Genomic DNA, 11808 nt, shown 5'->3' on the forward strand with positions numbered 1-11808 from the left:
CGTTACAGATTCCTAGCCTACCGAAGGTAAACGTCAAACACCCGACGGTGGCCATTAAACGTGCTCATACTCTACCTCCACGCGTCTCGGAATACGATCCGGGATGGATGTACACCTTTGCGGCCTTGAAGGCCCTGGCGACCTGTGGACCGAAGTTTGCGACACCGAAGATCGCATTCCAGCTCCTCAGGCACCATAAGATCGGTGACATCGGCGGAGGTTGGAGGCAACCACGGACCATGCTTGCCAAGGCACCCACGGTTAACTCCGAGAAACGGACGGCCGATAGGATAACAAGTCCCTAAATAACACGGAATCAATTGGACTGCAACGGAACGGACAGTGTCAACTACGACCCGCTACCTAGAATCGACCACAGAAGTCGATTTGTCAACGGTAGCCGACCTCAGAAGTCACCATTCGACCAACCGACGTCGACCTGACGGAAGCATATGGAAATTACAGACGGGATGGTTTATCGTAGCCTTTACTGACCACAGAAGTCGGTAATAGTGACCGCAAACCGCGACACCCGACTACGATTTTAGCCTGGACGGATTCTCCGTTTGAACCCGGACCTACAGGCTCTCAACCAGGAACCTGTACCTGGAGTCCAACCGCAGTCTCCCCCGGAGGATATCGGATAAACCAACCGATTCACCGGTGACCACGACTACGCGCGGCTTGACCGTGCTGCCATTACCTGAAGAGGAACAGCGACGGTGATTTGGCTACTGACGTACCAACGACTCCGCCGCGACCTGCTTCCCCATGTCTCAAATGGAACATCCTAGGCAGACCGTGTTAGAACACACGGCTCGCACCCCCATACAGATCCCTACGGACGTGTGATGTCTTTCCCCAACAGAAGCGGCAAGGCGTCACAGGTTCGCGGAACCGAACGGAGGAACTCCAAACCGGGGAAGTGAAGTGATCTGATTTTACCTCAGTCTGCACGCCGCATGGGGATGGGAATGGGCAGTCTGACATAAGTCGGGGCCCGATGCACAACGCTGCCGAGGCGCGAGAACCTTACGCCGGTTTGAAACCAAAGAGTCTGTCTTGTGGATTGGGACCACAGAAGTCCCTTGATGCCACAAGCGACCTGGATGCATGCTGAATGGCCAACAGACGCCATGGAACTGCCGAACTTGACGGAACTCGGACCCGTCCAGAGGCAAAACCACCGACCCGAACCAGGGCATGTTAGAGGCATGAAAGAGACCATCGCTTCAAACAAACTTCGCAGAGATCGGAGGAGTGCCCAGACGACCTCTTGACGGACGCAACCGACCCGGAAGAAGAATCACCGACCTTGGGTTGGATAACATTACGTCCGACCTCTGGTCGGATAAAATGGAAACCGGCAACAGGTCGGTTATGAGGATGATTCCACCGAAACAGACTTGTACGGCTCCACTTTTGAGCCTCTATACCGTAACTCACCTCGGTTGAACACGGAATTACGGAATCACCGACCTCAGGTCGGATAACGTTCTAACCGACCTCGGGTCGGACATGAGAAGTAACCGACAACAGGTCGGTGGATGGAGACGCCATCCAGGATGTTCACGGAAAACGACTTCCGGACAGAAGGAATCGACCTTAATCGACCTGGGACTTGGAGTAACCGACCTCCAGTCGGATAACATTATCACCGACCTCGGGTCGGAGAACCGGTCCAACCGACCACAGAAGTCGGTTAGGAACGCCGGATCGCTCGATTCGCTTGGAACACCAGCGGATCAGCCGAGATACGACCTTTGAACGGACCAGTCACGTGGTAACCGACCTCAGGTCGTATAACATTACCACCGACCACGGGTTGGATAACATCATACCCGACCTCAGGTCGGACATCAGGAGTCACCGATAACAGGTCGGTGAAAGACGACTAAACTGAAGATCGGAACTGGAAACGACCTCGGAATGGACGAATTCGACCTAACGGGACTTGTTTGGCCCCACATGGGCCTAAACAACACGAGTTACCGAGGTCGACCATGGAGGTGCGTTATCACCGACCTCAGGTCGGATACCCATCCTCGACCGACAGAAGGTCGGATGAACTACTATTGGATGGAGGAGCAACAAATTCCGACCGGACCTTCGAGCCAGTTCGCCTCGGAAAAGTCTTAACCAGGCTCGTGGTAGCAGATTTAACGGTTTTAAACCGACCACATTCCATCGGCGTTACCACTTGGCGACCACGGAAGTTGCACGACACAAGTACGGTTTTGTCCGACTTGACTTTTGGAATTCGGGACTTCGCCGAATTCCCTTGCCGCCGGTTAACTTGCCGGTAGGCCGACCTTGGTCCGACGACCTTGGTCCATTCCCCCTAATCAGAGAGGATGCTTCGGCATTCGCAACAGCGACAGTGCCTCTCACTCCGGAGCGGATGAACACGAGTCGGATGTAAGTGTCAGCCGTGCTTACCCGACCTCGTACGGATTTACCGGTTACGTTAGGTAACCCGGGAACTGACGCCCCGGACCTGACACACCGGACTGCATTTAGACAGGAGACCCCGTGCAAACTCAAGACCCGTGGACGTCATCCTAGTCGGAATAAGCCCCCGGACAGATCTTTTTTTTAGTATTTTTGTACATTTTCTAACAAACGGAATTGTATTTTACTTAGAATCTCTAACCAGATCTGTTTTGCATTTACTTTTTGCTCACTGGAATTGTGATTAAACTTTATTACTCTTTACTTCGCGCTGTTTAACCGTCATTACTTTTCTTTTACTTTCTCCGCGAGCCAACAGAAGCAAGATGCCAGGCCAACAGAAGCAATACCGGTCCAACAACGAACTGAGCGGCTTCCAGATTTGCGGCCGTGAGTTGCTTGCCTCTCATGGATCTGGAAGTGAAGGATGGGACGGTCAACGGACACCGGACTCCCGCTGGAAGAGGACGCGTACCGGCGACCCCACATGGGTCGACCGGAGAGGTGCGACGCTGGTGCGGTACTGAGTCTGAGCATCCTCGCAGGAGCTCGGATTCCCGCCCAGAGGCATGTTAGAGGCACGACAGCCTGCGTGATAGATACGCCACTTTGCGTATGCGTATCACTGCACACATGCTGATTCGCCCTCTCTTGTACGTACGTGAGTGGCTGCACTGCACTCTCCGCCTATGCGGATACACCGCGGGCGCACTCACTGAGCATACTTGCTCTCTCGCTCCTCTCTCTCGCTGTATGACTCAGCGTATATTCGCTCGCGTTGGATACGAGTCCAGTCTGCGCACTCACATTCCATGTGTCTGGACAGCGTGACGCCGTTGCCGCCAGCACATTTCTTTCTCTACATTTTTATTACGCTCTAGAACTAGCTCGCAGCAACTTGACTTGCTGATTTCTGCCAGACACTGGCCTTTGTTGTGTTTTTCCCCGCATTCACGCGGCATTTGCTCCACTTTATTTGTACAATAAAGTCATCTGTGAGCTCTCTGTGCTTGCCTGTCACAGGTCTTTCTAAAAATTTCTGGCAAACGCTGATTTGGAAATTTAAGCGTCGGTGCACAAGAAATAAAAAAAACGTTTGTTTAGTCGCAGTTGATGTCCATTCCAAACCACATTTTCGCCTTATCTCCATGTTGATTTCCCTTCTGGTCAACGCACCAGGATCCATCGCGATCGCTTTGCTTAGCGCTCCATTTTCCATTATCATCACAACTGGGCACCCACTTTTCACCTTCGCAATAATAAAATAATGTTAATCCAAAAAGATTTAAAAGCGTAAAATCCGTACTATACTGTGAGATAGCTGGTGGCTGAGCTATGAAGTTTTAATCCATTTTTTAAAAAATAATTGTACGTCGATGGCAAGCGATTTCTGCACATTTTAGGTAGCGTACCTAACTGATCTACGCCTCGATCGCGTGCTTCTTTGCATGTACATTCGCCAGTGTTACGCATCACGAATTCCACGCATTTCTTTGATCTACGACATAATTAATTATCAGCATTTGACCATACTTCGTTCATTCTGATATTGCTTTTTGTGTTAAAATAAAAATTTATTTCTAAAAGCAGGAACTAAAAATCTTTTGTACAAAGTACAATTCGTACATTATCCTAGCAAACTTACAAGTTAGCTTAGGTTGATTTCGCATTGATTTATTGATTCGGATTACGTCGAGTCACGCGCGCGATTAAAGGGCCTATGGTCAACCACAAGCTCGATCTGCACATTATGGGTTTTTATTACTATGATTTTAATAAGTTTATAATAAATTTGCCATTTTAATGCCATATTTATTTATTTAAGCTCTTTACAGTCTTCTATCGGCATGCATTTGTTTTATTCAAATTATTTTTAATTTTGCCTTTTGGTACCCTTTCCAAGTTGATTTAAAGTGTTACCGATTATGCCGCCATGTACCAAAGGTGGCTTGTAATTACTTACGGTTGGGATGATAATGCATGTGAATATTCCAGGACAATCACAAGCAAAAAAGTAGTTGCAGCTAACGTATGCGTTCCCATATTGAATGCCACCAACCAAAAGGTCTCCAACAACCGTGAACTAGAGATGCTAAAATAATGCAAATTAAGGATCAAACCAAAACCGGGACTCTCTATATATAAGTATCGTCTGGCCAGCTTTTGCCAGTAATAAGTTGCTTCCGTGAAACAAAACCGGCATTTCCAGTCTACCCATGCAAATTACTTCCATTAAAGGTGGACATAATATTCCGATCATAAACAGATTTTCGAAGCTAATTGTGCGTGTCTGGCTCGGCTATCATCCAAAATATGAACGTACAATAATGAGTAGCAGTTAGCAATGCAGATTGTTATTATAGTGGCGAGTCTTCATGCTGGTATAAGCCTAAAATGTTTTGCTTGAAACGAGTTAACCGCACCAAGCCGGGTCAGGCGGTTTAATCTTAGTGGAAGTCGGCTACTAAAAAAATATCGTGAGGAAGCGTATTTTGCACCGTCCGAAATATGAAATGCTTAATGCACTATTAGCTATTGCTAACAAGTAATTCTAATACTTCAGCACTTAAAACCAACTGATCTTATGAACCCTCCTTACATGACGGAAATAGGCTATCACATTATTGATGATTTGTAAATCATTCCATGCGAGTGCACAAATTTTAATTTAAGTGGTAACTTACTGTATTCGCAACTTCGCAACGCTGGTGTTCACCTGGAGCGGTGACCAAATGGATGAAACCTTATTTGAATGGGAGAAGAGAAATAAACATTAAAATGAAAATGCCGATAGAAGATTGCAATGATCTTTAATTAATTATTAGTTAGTATGACACTACAATGACGAACATAGTGCAGATATGTCACAATCAAAGTAAAACGGATAAAAACCGCTCCTTATATGATAGTCACAGGTTCTGTTACAGGTTCTTTATTTGCTTGATTATTGCACATGCGATACAGAGACGCATACAGAGAATAAAAATTAAAAATGTTTTCTACGATTCGTACAAATATAATTATTTTTAGTCAAATTAACGTAAGTTTATTTCGCGCTCACTAAATCAGCGCGAAATAAACTTACGTTAATTTGACTTATAATTACATCTGTACGTACGAATCGTAGAAAACATTTTTAATTTTTATTCGCACCGATCTGCAGGTGAGACTTTTTCTATTTCATTCCATTTTCTTGAAAGTTATTGCCCAGTTTCACAAGAAACCAACGGTAGTAACGGAAATTGATTACGTTATTATACGGACTATACGGTTAGTCATCTTTTTAGGGATGCGTTCTTAATTAACCTAATTACGGGTGCGACGACCCGGTTTCAATGAAAACAATAACAATTTCGTACTGTAACCAAATGATGTTTCCAGACCTTTTCCATGGAACCGTTGCCGGTACAAATGGCGCACATCCGCTGTGTACTGGGAAATAAAAATTTATAAATTTACAACAAGGTGTCGACATGCGTACACCCGAACCGTTATCACCCCTGGAAGCCAGAACTATGAGCATAACACGACACTGACCAGCAGAGTGCTACAGAGTAGCTTTGTATATAACGAACGGCAAACAGATTTGAATTTGGGTAGGAAAATCGTTTGATACAGTTTTGTGTCCAACGGTATAGTCAAAATACGGTAACGCTAACAAATACCATGGCGCACCGGCTTCGCTTTTCTCCTAGTAGTCTCCACAACGTTCCACTCCTTGTGGTGTGCATATTTGTTCTTATCGATATCCCGCAAACTTCGGCAGACGATGTTGTGGATGAAAAATTTATCAGAAATTTGAGTAAGTGTGAACGTAGCTAGTAGATTATATTTTTACATGTGACTGCAGATAAAAGCATTTTGGATTGATGTAGCGATCGTACAGCTTACCGTGAAAAATCTTTGTGTGCTTAATTTATATTTTATTTAAATGCAGTGGAAGAAGGGTAAACCCTAAAATTTGAAATGGGTTTTTATTTAAATATATTTTTGAAAATTATGTCGATACAGAAATTACTCTGTAATTTGACTTGCGCTGTTGTAAAGTTTTGAGAATCCTTATGTAAACTTAGAAACGACTACAACAGAAGATAGATGAACGTAAAACTAATACTGCAACTAATGCGCAGCCTCTATCAAATCGATCAATGCAATCAACTGACATTTGTGGACAATTAGCCACTGGAGCTTTTGAATTATGTTAAATACGTAAAACTTCAATAGGCAGTTTTCCGCACGAATAAGCTGGCACGCGCAGCTGTACAAATTTATTGTTTTGAGATGGTTGAGCTCATCCGTCAGCTGTCTGTATATCCTATGTTTTAAAAAAAACCTGTATCTTTAAACCGGTAAAACTTTGTGCATAAAATAAGCACTCTAAGAAAGGTAATTGCTGTCCGGCGGCAGACCGGAAATAGTTTTAACCAGCAAAGTGACAAAGTGAAGTGACGTCCACTGTTTCAAAGCTCTATTATGTACGATTTTGACTTTTATACACCAGTTTCGTCTGTTTTAATTACAGGCAGTTTATATATGGCCTGCAACAGTCCGTGCGATCCGGATGTGCTGGCACTAAAGCTGTCGGCCTATCTACGATTTATGAATTCTAAACGTAGCGCTTTTCTAGAAGATGAACGGAACAAATTCGCCGAAGAGGCCCCCTGGTATTTGGGCAAGCGTAGTGCTCGCTCATCGTCAACATCATCATCATCATCATCCGGCCTATCGTCCTTCATTGACTATCCCACCAGCTATGGATGGAGAGTGGGAAAACGCACCGGCCTACCCGAGTGGGGGGATGCCGGTACGGTCCTCACTGATGGTGAGTCAGATGATGATGTCGTCACTGTGCCCAGAATCGCAGGAAGCGGCACTTATAGTCGGGCGGTGTTCGGTCCGGCAGCCATTTGGCTAATGCAGCCCCGGGCACTTCGCGCGGAAAAATGGCGCTCTCTAATGAATCAGCCATGGTAATGCTGTTTTCCCCGTTGGACAATGAAAGAGATGTACGCGGCTGACTGGCCGGTATATGCTGGGAAATATTGATACACAGGATTCCGGGAATGACGCCAAAACCACCTGTCAATTCACACAGCGGACACCAAGAGAACACAGCCATTGACCTTTCGGTTTTTCCATATTTGATCATAACTGCGTCTTATAGTACGCAAATGTTTGTACCCTATACCTGTACAGTTTTTTACAACTGTACAGTAGTTTTAACATTTACTTCTACACAAAACAGTGTATACAGTTCTTGCTAGAAGCACTTGTTTAACATTTGAGCTTGTACTAATCCGATTATATATATATTCCGCATTGTACCAATGCGTACGTTGCACTGTACTTTTATAAGAAGCGCGTTATATTTGCATTTTCTTTTAAAAATGTTGTTTACCAACCAAAATAAAGCTTCCTTTTCCCAACCGTGTAGAATCACTATTCCGTCGATTGACAATTTGCAGTGGATCGGTACATCGTCATTAAAACCTTTACAAAAATGTTCCCTGAATAATTGTATCACAATTCCCAGTATCTTATACAAAATGTACGGTATGTTTTAATATGTAATGCGCACGGGCAAGAGATAAAAAAGTATCGAATGCGAAGTTTTTATCGTAAGTTTAAATTATACACTAGCAGTAAGTAATTTTTTCGAGAAATACTGTGCTGTTTTAGAAGAGCTCGAGTTAGCAGACTAGAACCACATAATTGCTTTTGGCCGGACTTTTCTCATCACCCAAGCCGCATCCTTCACGGTAAACAGTATACATGCAATTAACAACATTTATATAGTGAAGCTATTCAAAGCTGGTTCAACAACGATCTGTTGATTTAGCTGGGGTCACATGTGCCAGAGCAGACCATTAGATTTGCATAACGAAACCACCAGAGTGTCATCATCTACGCTGGAAAAATATTAATGGAAGGGGAAAACGCGGGCACGCTCGCACGGGGAAACGTCCTTTGTACCCAATGTACAATGACGGATGTCGGACGTATACCACCGGATAATGTGACCATGAAATATGCATTGCCCAACATCGTTTCCCAAACGTTAAGTACTTGACTGCAACACATGTATGTCTGCCGGTGCGTATATACATCAGTCTCTCCCGGCTCTCACCACCGACGCTCTGCTCGACAGCACAGTTCCCGGTTTAATCCACTGGTGATTAATTGAAATGAACGTCGTTGAATCCCGGGTGCAATTGATGTGTATATAACCGCGGCGCCGGCGATCCAGTTAAGCATTCACTTTTAAACCACCCGCTGCGTCGGACAATTTACGGCTGTCAATTTTCTTGTAAATTTCCACAGATTTACGTACCGGGATACACTTTGTTAGCCATAGTACCGGATACTCGGGTTTCGTATAGCATTATCATATACGCTTTTTTCCCGTATTAGCACCATGGCCAACACTGTCCTGATCGTGGCGTTATGTGCACTGGTGTGCGCCTGCTTGGTAAACGGGGCAATCATTCGACAAGAGGGACAAGATCAGGAGCCAGGTAAGCTATGGCATACAGTACAATATATATTGTAGCATACGGTACGATTGGGTAAAATCTGTTTTTGCTTAAAGTACCATTGCACAACACTAATCCTTATTTTTTATTATGAAAGCAATCACGTATACCATCACGGCGGTTGTACGCTTTGATTGAAAAACGTAACGCGGCAGTGCGATTTGTTTGACTGCAAAGGTCACGGCACAATGTAACATTGGCTACATAGCAGTTAGTTTTTACGATTAATACTGTACTCAATGATCTGTGGTACAGGCTTACAGCCACCAGTCTACATACATAGGCTGCTTTATGAAAGAGTATGTAACGCGTAGTCATTGCATTTTGTTAAAACCTTCACACTGCTCTTAACTGACGACAAAAAAATGTTCAGAAGCAGTCAGCTAGCAGCAAACCCCAGCGCAAATATCATCATTTTGTTTTTTAAAAGTTGTTTTCAAAGAGCAAGTGAAATGCTCATCATATAAGTGAAGCCATGTACTCAGCGTTCAGTGTCTAGACTTATTAAATCCAGGCTACAGTCATGGATCAACCAATTTACTTTGACAGCCTTCTGGCGGAAATGCAGTACTACGGTATACTTTAACGTAATCCTGTTTGTTACCAATCAAATCAATCAGCATGGGAAAAAACTGTACCTAGTATGGCTTGACCAATTCGTTATTGAATTAAAATCTAGCGAAAAACAAGAAACGCGTTTCGCATTGCAAAGGTCATCAGACCTGCAAACACGCTAGTGCTTATTGCAGTGGTCATGCCTGTTTATGCTAGTGCATGAAGGGTATTATTTTGTAAACCACAAAACAAGCATGGTTATGATGTTTAAAAATGTTGCAAATCTGTTTTTGATTTCAAATTTCAGTCCCTAGTGTATTAGCTTGATTAAGTGTGTTTTCAGTTACACGGTTGCATATTTTCTATCAAGGGCGGGTGCCTGGCTTACACAGTGCACGCCTGGTAAGGTCATCAATAGTGAACTAATTACTAAGTCTAGTCACGGTTACGCCTTATTGAACCAGATAAAAGGTAAGGGTGACCTTAGAGACACCGCGCCAGTAAACAAGTATTCACTGCGAAAATGATAAAAGACACGCGAATGTTCTTTTACAGTTGACTGGTGTTGTTGCAGAAAAGGGCATCGTTAGCCTGGATGCCGGCGGCATTAAAAGCGGCACCTGCATAACCCGAGCCGAATATCGCCGACTCATGGGTCTCTTGGAGGAATTACGGCGCCATCTGAATATGGATTACCTTACGGCCTACGCACCCGAAGAGTACCTTAGCCGAATACCGCACAAACGGATGGACGCCAGTGAATTCTTAGGCTAAAGATCGCTGGCCGCGGATGCCGGGTGTAAATGTCAGCAATACACAGAATGCAGTCGATTTACATACAGAGTGCACGTGGTAGCATGCGTCAACAATTTTTACACATTCCACTTTCCTTAAAATTCGGTCTGTGGATAATAACGATTACAATGTTCCGGATTAAAAAGAAATCTGTTAATAATTTTCGTTTCGTGTTCCTCTTGTTCGAATACAGTCACCGTCATCTTTCTTTATATTTATTGCGATTTGATTTAATTTTGCCATGCAAAACATTTAAGAGCTTAATTTAAACTTGGATGTGGTCGTACATGCAAAACTAATAAACCCGCTGAATTGCTTTATAAGGTTTTGTGTTAAATTTGTTTATGTTATTTAACGAACTTGAAACTGAACTGTTACGCAAACTGTAGACCAATTAACGATTTCGTGAAACATGATGTAGACGAAGCATGGCTCTGGTTAACGTTTGTTGTGTGCTCTTACGAGAATAAATAAATTTCGATGGGAGCGATATCTTTCCTATTCTGATGCACCTAACATTTAATATGGCTTCTGACTTGATGCAACAGTAATTTATTTCAAAATATGCTCGACACTGCAAGACCAGGTGTATAGAAATAATAAAATAGCTACGTTTATACCAAATTATAACTTGCATATGGTGGTTTGCTTTGCGGCTACACCACCGTCAATCACTTCCATTCTGTTCCATTATTTTGCAGGTTCTCCGTCTTCCTGGCACTGGCAATCGATTTAAAGAATTATTGGTAAAGCTATAAAAGCTTCCATTATATAATTACAACGGTCATGCTAAGGCACGTAAACAGCGCCATCAGCAGTTAAAATTAACCTTAATAACCTAGCAATCATTTATTACGTTGTAATGAATTTTAATGGTATGAAGTGGTCGTGAGAAATAAAACGGCATTATAAGTGACGGTTATTGAGTTTTTGCGCTTGTGGCTTGTGACCATGCGCAGCACCTGTTTGACATCCATTCCATTCTGAATTTCTGTATCGCAGTATGGATTTTGTTCATAGCTTTTCGGTTAAGTGTATCACGGTATAACTGCTTCTTTTGAATTATGACCAAAATGCCTCGTACATTTTTTATATGGTCAGTGAATGGTGTGTATGAATAACACGTATGGGAAGACCTAGAATGGCCAATAAGAGGTCGCTGACAAAGGACATACTATACACAAGACGACATTTACATCCGCCCTCAAAAACACCTGATGGCTTTTTTGACTTAATAATAGGCCATTGACGTCTGTCTGTGTTATCTACACCACCATGCTTAGACGTTACTGCCACCAACTGAACGAGGTTTTGGATACCTGCCGGCTAAAACGTAGGAGCGAAAAGTATGTTCTTCCATTAGCCAATTAAATGCTGCACCCACAACCTGCGATTCGGTTTTCAGTTTCTTTGAAACTAGTTTCTGAATTACCAACCTCCGCGACGCGACAGTATACGCAGATGACGAAAAAAT

At 43.7% G+C, this 11808-nt stretch overlaps 2 protein-coding genes across 3 annotated transcripts; one reads left to right on the forward strand and one right to left on the reverse strand.

Moving 5' to 3' along the window:
- Positions 1-3422: 3422 nt before the first annotated feature.
- LOC129601819 (uncharacterized) lies at positions 3423-5858 on the reverse strand. Its single transcript, XM_055500726.1, has 5 exons — positions 5835-5858; positions 5136-5194; positions 4415-4543; positions 3864-3949; positions 3423-3700 (listed from the first exon to the last, which is right to left on the reverse strand). Exons 1-5 carry the CDS (start codon positions 5841-5843, stop codon positions 3552-3554), a joined length of 432 nt encoding a protein of 143 aa, XP_055356701.1. The 5' UTR covers positions 5844-5858; the 3' UTR covers positions 3423-3551.
- Positions 5859-6056: 198 nt separating this feature from the next.
- LOC129601818 (uncharacterized) lies at positions 6057-7869 on the forward strand. Of its 2 annotated transcripts, none has more exons than XM_055500723.1 (2): positions 6057-6253; positions 6974-7869. In XM_055500723.1, the coding sequence occupies exons 1-2, from the start codon at positions 6118-6120 to the stop codon at positions 7423-7425; spliced, it is 588 nt and encodes a 195-aa protein (XP_055356698.1). In that variant the 5' UTR covers positions 6057-6117; the 3' UTR covers positions 7426-7869. The 2 variants fall into 2 exon arrangements, with proteins under 2 accessions (XP_055356698.1, XP_055356699.1); XM_055500724.1 differs by having other exon boundaries at positions 7079-7869.
- Positions 7870-11808: the final 3939 nt, after the last annotated feature.

The sequence above is a fragment of the Paramacrobiotus metropolitanus genome, unplaced genomic scaffold (assembly GCF_019649055.1).
Source record: "Paramacrobiotus metropolitanus isolate TYO unplaced genomic scaffold, Prichtersi_v1.0 Parri_scaffold0000279, whole genome shotgun sequence".
NCBI lineage: Eukaryota > Metazoa > Tardigrada > Eutardigrada > Parachela > Macrobiotidae > Paramacrobiotus > Paramacrobiotus metropolitanus.

Excerpts from the sequence above, each read along its gene's own strand:
- LOC129601819 (XM_055500726.1), bottom strand. Across the intron at positions 4,544-5,135 it reads GTTGCGAAGTTGCGAATACA|CATCTCTAGTTCACGGTTGT; the intron begins GTAAGTTACCAC and ends GCATTATTTTAG. Across the intron at positions 3,950-4,414 it reads CATGCATTATCATCCCAACC|ATCAAAGAAATGCGTGGAAT; the intron begins GTAAGTAATTAC and ends ATTATGTCGTAG.
- LOC129601818 (XM_055500723.1), top strand. The coding sequence starts at position 6,118 with ATGGCGCACCGGCTTCGCTTTTCTCCTAGTAGTCTCCACAACGTTCCA. Across the intron at positions 6,254-6,973 it reads AAAATTTATCAGAAATTTGA|GCAGTTTATATATGGCCTGC; the intron begins GTAAGTGTGAAC and ends TTTTAATTACAG.